Raw genomic sequence first — 16,535 nt, forward strand, 5'->3', positions numbered from 1 at the left:
TTATCAGACAGGTTGGTAGACAGTTTGTCTCCAGAGATGGAGACAGAGAGATCAAGAAAGGTGAAAGAGGTGTCAGAATGGACCAAGTAAATTTCAGAGCAGGTGGAAGTTGGAGGCAAAGTTGAAATGGACGAGTTCAGCATGGCTGCATGAAGCAGCACAAATGTAGTCATCAAAGTAGTGCAGGAAGAGTTGGGGAGTATTTTCAGGGAATGCTTGAAACAGGGACTGTTCCACATCACCAACAAAATGGCAGGCATAGCTGGGGCCCATGCAGGTGCCCATGGCTGCCCCTTGAGTTTAGAGAAAATGGGAGGAGCTGAAGGAGAAATGGGAACAGTTCTGCCTGAACACATCACTAAGCTCTCTATCTCCTTCCAGTACTTCGACTCATTATTATTTGAGATAAAGCCCCCCACAGTGGGATTAGGGTAGGGAGCTGAGGCAAAGGAACACCAGTGATGAGAATAATGGTGGCAGAGGTGTTGCTGTGTATCCTTACTAATTGTAATCTGTCAATCAGAACATTAAAGAACCATTTTCAGAGGGAGGCATTAACTGAAGTTTGGTGATGAGTTTGCTTGGAATAACAGTATTTAAGGCACAACTGTAGTCAATGAACAATGGTCACTTGGTGCCAGGTGCCAGGGTCCGGGATATTTCTGATCGTGTTCAAGATATCCTGAAGTGGGAGGGTGAGGAGCCAGAGGTCGTGGTACATATAGGTACCAATGACATAGGTAGGAAAAGGGAAGAGGTCCTGAAAGGAGAATATGGGGATCTAGGAAGGGAGTTGAGAAAAAGGACCGCAAAGGTGGTAATCTCGGGATTACTGCCTGTGCCACGCGACAGTGAGAGTAGGAATGCGATGAGGTGGAGGATAAATGCGTGGCTGAGGGATTGGAGCAGGGGGCAGGGATTCAAGTTTTTGGATCATTGGGACCTCTTTTGGCGCAGGCGTGACCTGTACAAAAAGGACAGGTTACACTTGAATCCTAGGGGGACCAATATCCTGGCAGGGAGATTAGCGAGTGCTACTGAGGTGACTTTAAACTAGAATGGTTGGGGGGTGGGAATCAAATTAAAGAGGCTAGGTGAGAGGAGGTTAGTTCACAACAGGGGGATGGGAACCAGTGCAGAGAGACAGAGGGGTGTAAAGTGAGGGTAGAAGCAAAAAGTACTAAGGAGAAAAGTAAAAGTGGCAGGCCGACAAATCCAGGGCAAGCATTAAAAAGGGCCACTTTTCAACATAATTGTATAAGGGCTAAGAGAGTTGTAAAAGAGCGCCTGAAGGCTTTGTGTGTCACTGCAAGGAGCATTCGTAATAAGGTGGATGAATTGAAAGTGCAGATTGTTATTAATGATTATGATATACTTGGGATCACAGAGACATGGCTCCAGGGTGACCAAGGATGGGAGCTCAACGTTCAGGGATATTCAATATTCAGGAGGGATAGACATGAAGGAAGGGGAGGTGGGGTGGCGTTGCTGGTTAAAGAAGAGATTAACGCAATAGAAAGGAAGGACATAAGCCGGGAAGATGTGGAATCGATATTGGTAGAGCTGCGTAACACTAAGGGGCAGAAGACGCTGGTGGGAGTTGTGTACAGGCCACCTAACAGTAGTAGTGAGGTCAGAGATGGTATTAAACAGGAAATTAGAAATGTGTGCAATAAAGGAACAGCAGTTATAATGGGTGACTTCAATCTACATGTAGATTGGGTGAACCAAATTGGTAAAGGTGCTGAGGAAGAGGATTTCTTGGAATGTATGCGGGATGGTTTTTTGAACCAACATGTCGAGGAACCAACTAGAGAGCAGGCTATTCTGGACTGGGTTTTGAGCAATGAGGAAGGGTTAATTAGCAATCTTGTCGTGAGAGGCCCCTTGGGTAAGAGTGACCATAATATGGTGGAATTCTTCATTAAGATGGAGAGTGACATAGTTAATTCAGAAACAAAGGTTCTGAACTTGATGAGGGGTAACTTTGAAGGTATGAGACGTGAATTAGCTAAGATAGACTGGCAAATGACACTTAAAGGATTGACGGTGGATATGCAATGGCAAGCATTTAAAGGTTGCATGGATGAACTACAACAATTGTTCATCCCAGTTTGGCAAAAGAATAAATCAAGGAAGGTAGTGCACCCGTGACTGACAAGGGAAATTAGGGATAGTATCAATTCCAAAGAAGAAGCATACAAATTAGCCAGAAAAAGTGGCTCACCTGAGGACTGGGAGAAATTCAGAGTTCAGCAGAGGAGGACAAAGGGCTTAATTAGGAAGGGGAAAAAAGATTATGAGAGAAAACTGGCAGAGAACATAAAAACTGACTGTAAAAGCTTTTCTAGATATGTAAAAAGGAAAAGACTGGTAAAGACAAATGTAGGTCCCCTACAGACAGAAACAGGTGAATTGATTATGGGGAGCAAGGACATGGCAGACCAATTGAATAATTACTTTGGTTCTGTCTTCACTAAGGAGGACATAAATAATCTTCCAGAAATAGTAGGGGACAGAGGGTCCAGTGAGATGGAGGAACTGAGCGAAATACATGTTAGTAGGGAAGTGGTGTTAGGTAAATTGAAGGGATTGAAGGCAGATAAATCCCCAGGGCCAGATGGTCTGCATCCTAGAGTGCTTAAGGAAGTAGCCCAAGAAATAGTGGATGCATTAGTGATAATTTTTCAAAACTCATCAGATTCTGGACTAGTTCCTGAGGATTGGAGGGTGGCTAATGTAACCCCACTTTTTAAAAAAGGAGGGAGAGAGAAACCGGGGAATTATAGACCGGTTAGCCTAACGTCGGTGGTGGGGAAACTGTTGGAGTCAGTTATCAAAGATGTGATAACAGCACGTTTGGAAAGCGGTGAAATCATCGGACAAAGTCAACATGGATTTGTGAAAGGAAAATCATGTCTGATGAATCTCATAGAATTTTTTGAGGATGTAACTAGTAAAGTGGATAGGGGAGAACCAGTGGATGTGGTATATTTGGATTTTCAAAAGGCTTTTGACAAGGTCCCACACAGGAGATTAGTGTGCAAACTTAAAGCACACGGTATTGGGGGTAAGGTATTGATGTGGATGGAGAATTGGTTAGCAGACAGGAAGCAAAGAGTGGGAATAAACGGGACCTTTTCAGAATGGCAGGCGGTGACTAGTGCGGTACCGCAAGGCTCAGTGCTGGGACCCCAGTTGTTTACAATATATATTAATGACTTGGATGAGGGAATTAAATGCAGCATCTCCAAGTTTGCGGATGACACGAAGCTGGGTGGCAGTGTTAGCTGTGAGGAGGATGCTAAGAGGGTGTAGGGTGACTTGGATAGGTTGGGTGAGTGGGCAAATTCATGGCAGATGCAATTTAATGTGGATAAATGTGAAGTTATCCACTTTGGTGGCAAAAATAGGAAAACAGATTATTATCTGAATGGTGGCCGATTAGGAAAAGGGGAGGTGCAATGAGACCTGGGTGTCATTATACACCAGTCATTGAAAGTGGGCATGCAGGTACAGCAGGCGGTGAAAAAGGCGAATGGTATGCTGGCATTTATAGCGAGAGGATTCGAGTACAGGAGCAGGGAGGTACTACTGCAGTTGTACAAGGCCTTGGTGAGACCACACCTGGAGTATTGTGTGCAGTTTTGGTCCCCTAATCTGAGGAAAGACATCCTTGCCATAGAGGGAGTACAAAGAAGGTTCACCAGATTGATTCCTGGGATGGCAGGACTTTCATATGAAGAAAGACTGGATGAACTGGGCTTGTCCTCGTTGGAATTTAGAAGATTGAGGGGGGATCTGATTGAAACGTATAAAATCCTAAAGGGATTGGACAGGCTAGATGCAGGAAGATTGTTCCTGATGTTGGGGAAGTCCAGAACGAGGAGTCACAGTTTGAGGATAAAGGGGAAGCCTTTTAGGACTGAGATTAGGAAAAACTTCTTCACACAGAGAGTGGTGAATCTGTGGAATTCTCTGCCACAGGAAACAGTTGAGGCCAGTTCATTGGCTATATTTAAGAGGGAGTTAGATATGGCCCTTGTGGCTACGGGGATCAGGGGGTATGGAGGGAAGGCTGGGGCGGGGTTCTGAGTTGGATGATCAGCCATGATCATAATAAATGGCGGTGCAGGCTCGAAGGGCCGAATGGCCTACTCCTGCACCTGTTTTCTATGTTTTCTGTGTCACCTTAATCATCTTAAGAAACTTAACAGGATATTAATTTAAGATTTGCACAGGCCCATCTCAAAGCTGTCTACCCCGCTCCTCTCCCTGACCATCCCATCTCCCAGATTCTGCTCCACACAGTTTGCCTTACTTTAGATGCATCCTCAATTCACATATCCAAATGCAAGGAGAGAAGTGGAAAAATCATTTTCAAACCAGGCGATCTGTCCTGGAAGACCATCTATTTGTTTAGCTATTTGGCTAATATTTGAAGGTCAGGTCAATAAAAATGTTCTGAACTTTGCCAATGCATTTCACCAATAACTTCTGTAGAGAATCTGTATCTTCCAAGGTCATGCTAACATAACCATGATAACTAATTAGGTACCACCCAGGTTATAATTTAATGTGTGTGTGGAAACATGTAATAAAACAATGACCTCCGTGGAAATTAAGGACCTTGACCAATCTCTACGTCTTGGAGGTGGTGAAGCATAGGTTCACTAGATTGAATTCCTTGGATAATTTTCATGGGTTGGGAATGTTGACTCATAAGGACAGATTGAACAGGATTGATCCGCATTTGGTAACGTTAAGAATGAGAAGTGATTGCATGTGAAATATATAAAATTCCCCTAGTGGATTTCTATAGAACTTGGTGGGTTTTTTCCTTGGGAAAAGCCACTTAAAATCGTATTGATGAGAAAGTTCTTTACCCAGTGTGATGCAAATCTAGAATTGCTTCCGAAGAGTCTGATGTTCAGCCATCAAGAATAATCAAGGCAAAGGTCAACGCATTTTTGCACTTGAAATAAACCCAAGGGAAAACCAGGGAGAATGGAATGGGCAAGAAAATGGAATTGAGGGAAAAGAGCAGCCGTAATCTAACCAGATGGTTGCTGTTTATATTTAATTATATGTTCACCATCTTGGTATCTGTTTGAGCTGAATTTCTCACTCCAAATGCCTCCATCACAAAGGTTACCTATGTCTCAGGTCATGGCCTTAATCCATCTGCTACTGGGATTGCTATCCAAGCTGTCCACCCTCACACGTAACTGGCCCAATGGTCTTCTAGTCATATCATGTACCTTTAAATATTTAAACTGCAGCCCAATAAAAATTCCACCACTAATAAAGACTCACACTCATTCTTCTATTGTTTTCAGTTTGCCACTAGTTATTATTAAAGTCTGTCTCTATTACTTATACAGTTCAGTTTCTCATACCTGTTAGCATGCCTCCAGTGACTGCTGTAACTCATTCTCCAGCCACCTCTCACATATCACTTTGTGCTGCTTCACTTCCTTTTATCTCAAGCAAATATTTCATATCCATGAATATGTACTGTAAGTGTTTCAACTACTCTGCTTTCTTCTCAAACATGACTTTCTCTGTAGCATTTGAACAGGTAATATGGGACATGAAACATCTTACAGTCGGAATTGCTTTTTAATTGCGCCATCCATATGTAAACATTTATTATCACATTGTAATCTAGTCCAATAGGTTTTCATTATTTTGTAGCATTAATCAGATTATATTATTTAATTCTGGGACGACATGGTACTGACAACGATTTATTCTTTTTCACACAGGGAAGTCTTCTGCTATATGGCACATATTTAGCTGGTTTAACTAGCAAAGTCAGCTCTCCCCCTGTAAACCAGACCATCATCATCATGGTGGGAGTTTACTTGGTCATGTTCACTACAGGAATAATCATTCCTGTTACCAGATTCTTGGATTCTTGGCCCAATCTAACCTATGGTTTTACAGCAGGTGGAATATTTGTATGTACCTCAGTCATCAACTGTCTCATCTTCATTCCACAGGTAAGGAAAAGTCAATAAAAGAAGAAAACAATGCATCTTCTCCCCAACAAATAAAGAGCCTAATATGATTGACCACTGACGGGCTCCTGCTTTATTATCCAAGTAATTAATGGAGCTGAAATTGCCAGGTTCTCAACTGTAAGACTCAGAGCTAGCATATCTCTAAGTTGTGAAGAGATTTAAAAAAAGGAGGCAGTCACCTCTAGAGTCGCTTCTGATCTTCTGTTTAAGCTTCTGAACTTACTGCCTATTGATTATACCATTCACATAGAATTTGTATGCATATGCATTCTAATGACAATCAATTTACTTCCTTATCATCTGCATGTTCTTTAACTCCATAATCACTTGGTGAGTATTAGTATTTAGTGAGTTACATTTTTCTCGACTGATTGAAGAAGAATTAAGGCATTATTTTCTTCCTCTCACAATTATTGGGTGTTAGATGAGGGTTATTTGTTTCTATTCAGTGACCTATGAATCCTTGGAATTCATCATACCAGTTGTTATTGAGTATATTGAGCTGTGACTGGTGAATATTTTAGACACTAAGGAATGAAAGATTGTAGGGCTCACGTGAGACAGCATGATTACATTTGAGGATTTTATTGAATGGTGGACAAGCTTTTTTCTTTCTTAGGATCCCTGCTGTTAACTACATCCCTTCTCCAGACACTGAAAAAGCCAATGCAAGGTCTTGGCATTGAATCTTACTCAAAACTGAGATTTGTGCTCCATCACAAAGTCCTTAATAATTTTCAAGAGTATCCTGCACATTTAATGCAAATCTCTATCATTACAGAATGACATAATGCATGCGTTTTTCTTCCCCCTCTTCCATTTGTTTTGTACCTATGCTCATGTCATGGGCTGTGAAGAACGAAGGTCCATTTCTTTACATAGAACATAAAAAAGCACAGGAACAAGCCCATTTGAATTAATCCCATCTGTCTGCATATGATCCATATCCTTCTTTTCCCTGCCTATTCACATGCCTGTCTAAATGTCTAATAAATATTGATATTATATCTACTCCTACCACCACTCCTGCAGGCAAGTTCCAGGCACTTATCACCATCTGTATAAACAAAAATAAAACTTGCCTTGGCTACCTCCTTTAAGCTTTCTCCCTCTCAAATTTCAAAGTTCAAAGTACATTTATTATCAAAGTACGTATAAATTTTGTGGCTGCTTGTAAGGATTTTTCCCCTCACAGGCAGCCACCAAACAAAGAAACCTCAAAAGAACCCATTTTTTAAAAAAGACTGACTATCTACCAATTCTATACTTTTCATAATTTTATATATTTCTATCTGGTTGCCCCTCAGCCTTCAAAGCTCCAGAGAAAACAATCCATGTTTTACCAACATTTCTAATAGTTAATACACTCCAATCCAGGCAACATCCCTGTGCGCCTCTTCGACACCCTCTCCAAAGACTACATTTCCTTCCTACGATGTTACGATTAGATCTGCATAAAATACATGTACGATGGCCTAACCTAAGTCTTGTACACCTGCAAGATAACTTCCCAACTTTTATACACAATGACTAGTGTTGGGAACTCTGTAAATCAATACTCCTAAGAGACCTGCCATACACTATAGATATTTGTATTTGCATGATCTCCCTCACGCTTGTCCAGGTTAAGTACTGTCTTCCATTTCCTATTTTACTTGATGCCTAACTCAAGCCATATTAATTTCAGGCCATGTTGCAGCACTATGAGTCAGAATAACTTCCAGCAGTCAGCCAAATTCGTAATTTTGGAAGTTGCAATCTGCCTGTCTTTCTGAATTGCAAAATGTACTAATATATATATATTTTTAAAGCTTTACAGCAAATAATCAAACACGTTTGTCAGTATAAACCAAAAGTCGAATTCCCTGTTATGTGCACTGTCTGCAGAAATCAATGCAACTATAATAAATTTTATATATGCTTAACCATGCAGCATCACAATTATCTATCTGATCGCCAGCTCTTGAAGGTATTTAAATAAAGCTGCACACTGCCCCACATATTTGTTTTTGGCAAAGTTTTATGCGCCCTTTTACTACGTGCACTTTTACAACACGTCTCATTTCATGTATTTAATAACAGATCTTTGAAAAGTTGCAGACTCACCATGTGGAAATAGGCAAACGTGATAGTATCAAACTTCCTGGCTGGCTCCAGCCAATTCCCAGCTGCACTTCAAGTCTGTATTGGAATCCAGTAGTGGAGCTAAACCTTGCTGAGTGAGATTCCCCACAAACTATGGTGGGGAATGCTGTCTGATCCTATGCCAGATTAAAACTGGCGCAAGAACTGTTAGCTCATTGATTTCATTCAGGGTTGTAGGTTTCGAGAACAGAGTAAACTAAGTTTTAAAAAAAATTAATGGCTTGCTTTCAGTGATTCAGAAGTGTTTTAGTTTGTATTTTCTTTGAAAAACGTCAGCTCTTTGTTTTTAATGTAAGTGATTCTGAATGTCAGAGACCCTTTAAAACCCAAATATCTTTTGACAAATGGTAAAGATAGAGATGGGGCTTTGCCAGGAATCAAAGGTTCTCAGAAAACTGTAATATACGTGGCATGTTCGGGCCTGCTCCAGAGCACTCCATTATTTTATTCAAACCCTGCTGCTCTTCAAGGTCTTACTGCCTAAATCCCGTAACAAGCAGCATCAGCCTTTCAGATTCGGCTGAGGTGAGTTCAGTAAAGTGTCCATAGGTAGCGGGCCCATGGGGCACAAATTGTTTGAGTTATCTTTACTGCAGAAAGAGAATCTAGATCTTAACAGTTGCTATTGGCTTTAGAAGATGCTCAGTGCCCTGGCAGCTTTATCTATCTGTGCTGTTCTAGGCTGGCTGATTGGCATAGAATTAGTGCATTGACACCACATTACCTTTTCACTGAGCAGAGTCCTTCGAGACCTTCACAGTATACCACAAAATGGTTTATTTCAGGTGGTGATCAGAACATCAGTTTGTCCATTGTGTACAACATTATATTTTTGATAAGCTAAAGGTAATATGCATGATCCTTAAATGAAAACAATTGTGTAATTACAAATAGCAATATATTTTAATATTAAAGGAACAAAGAATAGTTCATACTTTCAGTCACAGTATAGTATCAGGCAAGTGATTATCTGGAACTTACTGCCACATCTATTGGATGAGTAAATTATAATTGATGAATTGGAGTTGGAGAAAAGCTTAAAAGAGAAAGAAACAATGTAAAATTGAGTAACTGTTTAGATTTAAGTAGTAATGCAAGCACTTTACAGGAGTTTTCTTGAACAAAATTTGACACAGATCTCCACAAGATGTTTGGTCAAAGAGATATCTTTTAAGAAGTACAGTATGTTGATAGAAACAGAGAGGTAGTGAAGCAGTGTGATCTGGACAGAAAATTGCAGACCTTGGGGCCTTTGGAGCAAAAGGCACCATTACCACTGTTGGTGTAAATAAATTGGGGGCTCATTTAGAAGGTAGAGATGGTAAAATGAAAATATTTATGAGGAGTGTTAAAAAGAAGCAAGATCAATGTAATGTTGAAAGTAATGAGAATTTTCAAATCAAGTCGTTTGGGAGCCAGGTAGGTAATGAGTGAATAGCCCAAGTGTACTTGGGCATATTTATATCATGGGGAGTAGAATTTTGGTTTATCTTAAACTTAGAGAGGGGAGAATGGGGGACATGAGGAAGAATTTACAGGGGGGAGAATGAGGGACATGAGGGAGAATTTGCAGAGGGGAGAATGAGGGACATGAGTGAGAATTTACAGAGGGGCAAATGAGGGACATGAGGGAGAATTTGCAGAGGGGAGAATGGGGGATATGAGGGAGCATTGGCAGAGGGGAGAATGGGGATACGAGGGAGAATTTGCAGAAGGAATAATGAGGGACATGAGGGAGAATTTACAGACGGGAGAATGAGGGAGAATTTACAGAGGGGCAAATGAGGGACATGAGGCAGAGGGAAGAATGAGGGACATGAGAATTTACAGAGGGGCGAATGAGGGACATGAGGAAGAATTTACAGAGGGGAGAATGAGGGATATAATCTGAAAATTCTGCTGATACTCAGCAGATCAAACACCATCTGTGGAGAGACATTTTGGGTAAACTCTCAGAAGAAATGAGAGAGGGAAACAAGCAAAGAACAATACAGAGATCTGGAAGTGACAAAAACATAATAATTTCAGCAGTAGATGAGTTGAGACAAGGAGAAGGTTGGACCATGTTACAAGCAAGATGGGACAAACCTTAAGGATTATAAAAACCAAATAAATATTGGACCACTTTCTGTAATATATTTCCTTGGAGTTATCCAAGATGCAAACTTAACATTGCTTTCCAGAATGTAATGAAAAACATTTTAGCTACGGATCCTGTTTATTGAATGAATTAAATGAAATCCTGGTTTATGGTTTTCTCTGGACAAGATAGCAATCAAATGTTTTTTTTTCTACGTGGATAAAATATGGCACTGTGGACCAAAGCTGAATTTATTGCTCTTACAGGAATTGAACATGCCCATGATTTTGGCATTCTAATATTGTTTCCACTCAAGATGCGCACTTCATAAGGAATGCATCATTAGCTATTTTTGACAGCTTCGTTGGTAAATTTCTATGAAACGCAGTCAATACAAATTGATTATCTGAACTCTCTTAACAGGTCAGACAGTGGAAGAAATTTGATGAAGAATTAAACCATACATCTAATCAAATGTCGAAATATTTCAATAGTCCCAGCAAGACTTTTCGTTCCATGTACAGTGATGAGCAGATCTATCACCTGCTTGGAGAGAATAATTCCATGAAGCGTCTTCTCACTGAGGTGGTGGGATTCAAAACTGTATAATCCAAATGTTGTCACTTGTTAATATATTAAAGAGAGTTGTTCAAGACAGTCCAATGTACCCAAGTAACAGCTGTCCAGCACTGGAGGTGACCTTTATTCATGTGCTAATGTTTGAAGGTTATTCACATTGATTGTAAGCTAATTTAAGAGCTAAATTTGGTATCAGCAACCAAGCAGTTCCAGATCAGCTGAGTACCCCAGGGAGGCAACTGGAACAAGGCTTAGTGAATACTGGATAGCACAGGAAATCCAAAATTACACTCATAAATTAAAGGGATGACTTATGATAATGATGGATACTTTTTCTTGAAAACTTATCTGCATGTAAGTCGCCAAGACAATTGACAATTGGCATTTTTTTAAAAACTTCCTGCAAAGAGACACAGTCTTGGTTAAAATGGTTATCAAAACACACAAAAAAAAAAGAAAATAGATAATTTTAGGACATAGAATGCTTCTTCTCCAAACTGTAGACAGATCAAAGATCAAGGTTTAAAGTAAATCTATTATCAAAGTACATATATGTCACCATATAAAACCCTGAGATTCATTTTCTTGAGGACATATTCAATAAATCTAATAACCACAATAAAGTCAGCATAAAGCTGTGCTCAACAGGGTGGACAACCAATGTGCAAAATACAACAAACTGTGCAAATACGAAAAGAAAATAAGAAATAATAATAATAAATAGATAAGCAAAAAATAACCAGAACATGAGATGAAGAGTCCTTGAGAGTGAGTGATAGGTTGTGGGAACAGTTCAGTGATGGGCAAGAGTAGTTATCCCCTGTGGTGCAAGAGCCTGATGGTTGAGGGGTAATAACTGTTCCTGAACTTGTGGTGTGAGCCCTGAGGCTCCTGTACCTTCTTCCTGTTGGCAGCAGTGAGAGTAGAGCACAACCTGGCTGGTGGGAGTCCATGATGATAGATGCTACTTTCCTATGACAACACTCCAGGTAGATGTACTCAGTGGTGAGAAGGGCTTTACCCGTGATGGCCTGGGCAGTATCCACTACTCTATATCTGACACTGCATTCTTTCACTGTTGCTTAGTTCAGCAGCTGCAAATGACGGAGTAATCTGTTTGCTACATTACCTCGCTATTATTGACATTTGTTAAGGAATAAGTCCTGTGGTTTTATATTTAAATGTTTGCAGGAAAAAAATAGCTATTAGTAATTTATCTTTTTCTCTTCCTAGAAAAATGCAACAATTGAATGTTTACAGGAGCAGGTAAATAATGTGAAAGAGAGATTGATGTATTTAATGGCACCAGAATGCATCGATGGGCTTGGAGATCCGACATCACAATCTAGCACTGCTTGCTGCCCTTTGATAAATTCTGAGGTCAGGTGTCCCAACATAGCAACAGAAGATCTATTGAAAGAGGACTCTTTGTCAGATATACAGAAAAATCAAGATTGCCTCTCTGGATTACAGCAAAATATTAAACCTGTGTCACCGCAAAGTAGTCTGGGACAAACCTTTCATGACACCAAGATTAGCCCCAAAACAGTTCTGAATTCCCAGAAGGATCTAGCAGACTTAATAGATTCTCAAGATTTGTACGAAGAAACTAAGAACAAAGCAAATCCTGAGACTATTACAGGGTCTTTCCAAAAGTCACTTGATGCCTCAAAAATAAAATTAGTTAATCAGTGCAACCCGAACAGCCATGTGAAGATCATTCAGGGCCCCACGGATGAAATGCTGGCCTTTTCTACAGTCCAGCCATCAATTAAAGCTGAGAAAGCTGAGGATCCAATAAAAGAGATTAAAACCAAATTTGTGAACAGTGAGAAACTGCAAGAGATTCTGCAAGAGTTGAATGTCAATGCTATCTATTCACCAGACAGAGCAAGACAGATCCTACCAGCCCGAAACGTTGAACAGTATGGTAGGACAACGCAGTGGCTGAAACACCACTGCCATAATATTTCTCCATATACAATGAGGCGAAGAAGACCACCTTCTTATTCAACAAGGAGTGTACACCCTCCGTATTTTTTCCAATATTTATCACCTCATTATACAAAGTATATCAATGAAGAATCGAATAGGGATACAATAAAGTCACTGTCTACTGATTATAGTCAATTTCAAAGAACTCAACACAAAATACTAACTGATGAAAGTGGGTCCAGCAGTCTATCAACTTCATGGTTAGTGAAGAAAATGCAAGTACAGCCTAATGGCTGTAAAACACCAAAAAAAATGGAGCAAAGAGATGGATATGTCCACTCCCTGACTTCAGAAGGAGAATGTATTAACAAATCCCATTCAGGTCTAAACAAATACTTATCCTCAAAAGAAAAGGGCATAGTTTGTGAAGAGGGATCTCCTGAAATATACCAATATGATTACTCAGACTCAGAATCAAACAGCTCAGATGAAACATTGTGCTATTACCGCAGGCCATGTTGTGAAATGTGTTGTGAAGGCTCCTGCAATTCTAGTACTTCAGAAACTTCAGACAGCGAGGAATATAACACATTCAATTGGTCTCAAAAATATTTTCATAACCATCCAATTGTTAATTTTAAAGAGGACTTAAAACCCACATTTGTATGATCTTTCTAAAAGTCTTAAAATGTCTTCAAATCCGCCAATTTGTTGCTGGCTGTCTTTAAAGAGGATGGTATTGTTTTCTTGGAATATTTAATTTATTTTCTTTTCTATCAGTAATATAGTTATATAATTATAATAAGGTCATCCATAGGGATTTCTGGGTAGCAGGACACCAACCCTTATATAATAAAGAAAAAGAATAACAGGGCTATTTTCCATGTACATTAATTTCATACATACAAATGAGATACATAACAGTAATCCTAAATATTAATTACAGCACGTTTAAATATACCTTCCAGCTCAAACTCTTCCCACCAGTAAAATATTTTGAAATCCAAACTGTTTATATCTGAAGAGGAGAACTGATTTAACTTGGCAGTACAACCACCAAGTTCTATTGGATTTCAAGCATCAATTCAGCCAGTATTACTTTTTTATTTAGCGATACAGCACCGTAACAGGTTTTTCTGTTCCAACGAGCCCATATCGCTCAACTACACCCATGTAACCAATGAACCTAATAACCTGCATGTCTTTGGAGGAAACTGGAGCCGCCAGAGAAAACCCACACAGTCACAGGGAGAACGTACAAACTCCTTACAGACAGTGGTGGAATTGGACCCATGTCGCTAGCGATGCAATACTGTTACACTAACCGCTATGCAATCATGCTGTCCAACAGTAACTAATTTTATTTACAGAAAAATAAAAAGGAGGATAGGAGCAAATACAGTAAACATTAATTCCATAAGTTTTAAGATCTGTGATTAAATGGTCTAAATTTGCACATACAGATATGTATGAGTTACCTCTCAGGTTGTTTACCTGTTGAATATTGAGAAAATGGGCATGGAATTTTCCTAATTTGTGGTGATAGGAATGTAAAACTCTATGAAAGCCATGTGTTTAAATTAAAATATTGCGGGAAATTATTTTGCTTCTATATTATACGCACATATTATTTTGTTTCTGTTTGGAGTGTAATCTAAGATTTTAAAATGTTTGTTTAGAATATATTAGAATGATCTTTTCCCTATAAATAACACTATAATATTTTTTATTTATGAATGATAACTGTCAGATTTCAAGGCTAGGATCTTTGAATAATCAGTCAAAAATCCAGAAATTCACCATGACTGTATTTGTCCCAGCTGTACATCTGGAGATCTCTAATCATATGCTCTTTCTGTTGTTCCATTTAAATATTTATGTGATTTGTTTCTAAACTTGATGAAATTTCCTCCTAGTCCTAGCTACAGGTTTCTCTCCTACTGCTGATTTGTCAAGACAACCAGTCTTCATAATTTACCTTACATAAGTTTGAGAATCCCCATTAACCTCTCTGCTCCATTAACTAAAACCCAGGTTCTCAGGGTTTTCTTCGTAACCAGAACCTTTTACTCCCATAATAATTCTAGTATGATGCCCACAGTTTCACTATCAGTCTATCTCAACAGGATTTTGTATAAATTCATTGTACTTTTTATTGTCAGTGGAGATTAAAATTCAATGTTGGAGGCATAGAATGTGGAACAAAATATTGCATTTAATGAAAGAAAAATTGTGGCAGCTAATTTGTCACCTTTCAGCATGCACACTGCCCCAGATGAATTTCTCTTCCAACTGAGGCCCTGAGTTAGTTGGGTCGGCCATGGATGTTGCGTGCCAGCTGTTGCATGCCAGCTGTTGCATGCCAGCTGTCTACATGATATGCAAGCTAGTACACAAGCCAGGGGAGTTAAACATGGAGAGTCAGCTGCTGCCCATGTAGCAGGCTATCCCTCTCAATGCAGCTGAAGAATCCAAAGGAAAGGCGGAGGTTGATACAGTTTGGCACCAGTGGTGTCACAGGAGTTGCCAGTCAGTGGCGAACTCAACATAGTTCGATGCCTTAGGGATACCAACTCCAGATTTTTCTTAAGGGTTTACTCCCAAAGCCTTCCCTATCAGTGGTGGGTAGAGCCCCAAAGCAGCCAAGGTTTGAGTTCAGAGTTTTCTTTCTGCTAGATGAGCCACCAAACATGGCTGATGAGCCCCATCTGCCCAAAACGACTGGTTTTAAGGCACCAGTAACTCGCCTTTGCCTCTTCTGTTAGAAGAGATGGTTTCATTGGGCTTAGTAGCAAAGGCACACTTGAAGGTCAGGAGCTAGACCGCATTGTCAGAGGCTATTTGAGACACATGCCATTGGGTGAATTTATTAGGTAGGGGGAGCTTAACCCTACTACCATCTCCAGCTATGACAACCTTAAGGAACCTCTTCCAATTATTTAGCATATAAAGCTCATTATATCGTTCTAATGCAATATCATTGTTTACCTGTCCAATGGAATCATCCACCTAAAATTTTAACTGTGTATCTCTATATCCAAGGTTCTTTTTGACACGCCAAGTATTTTCAGTATTCTTTACTTAAGACTACCTGTGCTTCACGTGTTCTGCTGTCTCCAGCAAATTGTGCCTTTTTAAGGCAAATTCTACTGATGATATTCCTTAGGTCAGTGTAATTACTGAGATACACTCAGTGGCCACTTTACAAGGTATCTCCTGTACCTAATAAAGTGGCCACTAAGTGTATACTTGTGGTCTTCTGCTGCTGTAGTCCATCCACTTGAAGGTTCAACGTGTTGTGCAGACATGCTCATCTGCATACCATAATTGTAATGTGTGGTTATTTGAGTTACTGTTGCCTTCCTGTCAGCTTGAACAAGTCTGGCCATTCTCCTCCGACCTCTATCATTTTCAAGGCGTTTTCGCCCACAGAACCACTGCTCACTGGATGTGTTTTTTTTTTTTTGTTTATCGCACCATTCTCTGTAAACTCCAGAGACAACTGTGTGTGAAAATCCCAGGAGATCAGCAGTTTCCGAGACATTCAAACCACCCCGTCTGGTACTAACAATCATTCCACAATCAAAGTCACTTAGATCACATTTCTTCCCCATTCTGAAGATTGGCCTGAACAACAACTGGACCTTTTGACCATGTCCATATGCTTTTACACATTGAGTTGCTGCCACATGATTAACTAATTAGATACTTGCATTAATGAGCAGATATACCTAATAAAGTGGCCACTGAGAATATGTCTTAACCACACA

General features: G+C 39.9%; 1 protein-coding gene across 1 annotated transcript in view; it reads left to right on the forward strand.

Annotated features, from left to right (window-relative positions):
- The window catches only part of gpr156 (G protein-coupled receptor 156), a 47,683-nt gene extending 34,056 nt beyond the window's left edge, over window positions 1-13,627 (forward strand). Inside the window, exons 8-10 of the mRNA XM_063049849.1 lie at window positions 5,769-6,005; window positions 10,675-10,836; window positions 12,064-13,627. Of these exons, the coding sequence (XP_062905919.1) occupies window positions 5,769-6,005; window positions 10,675-10,836; window positions 12,064-13,434 (1,770 nt within the window). The 3' untranslated portion in view covers window positions 13,435-13,627. The remainder of the gene's footprint in view (window positions 1-5,768; window positions 6,006-10,674; window positions 10,837-12,063) is intronic.
- Window positions 13,628-16,535: the final 2,908 nt, after the last annotated feature.

The sequence above is a fragment of the Mobula hypostoma genome, chromosome 6, assembly GCF_963921235.1.
Source record: "Mobula hypostoma chromosome 6, sMobHyp1.1, whole genome shotgun sequence".
NCBI lineage: Eukaryota > Metazoa > Chordata > Chondrichthyes > Myliobatiformes > Myliobatidae > Mobula > Mobula hypostoma.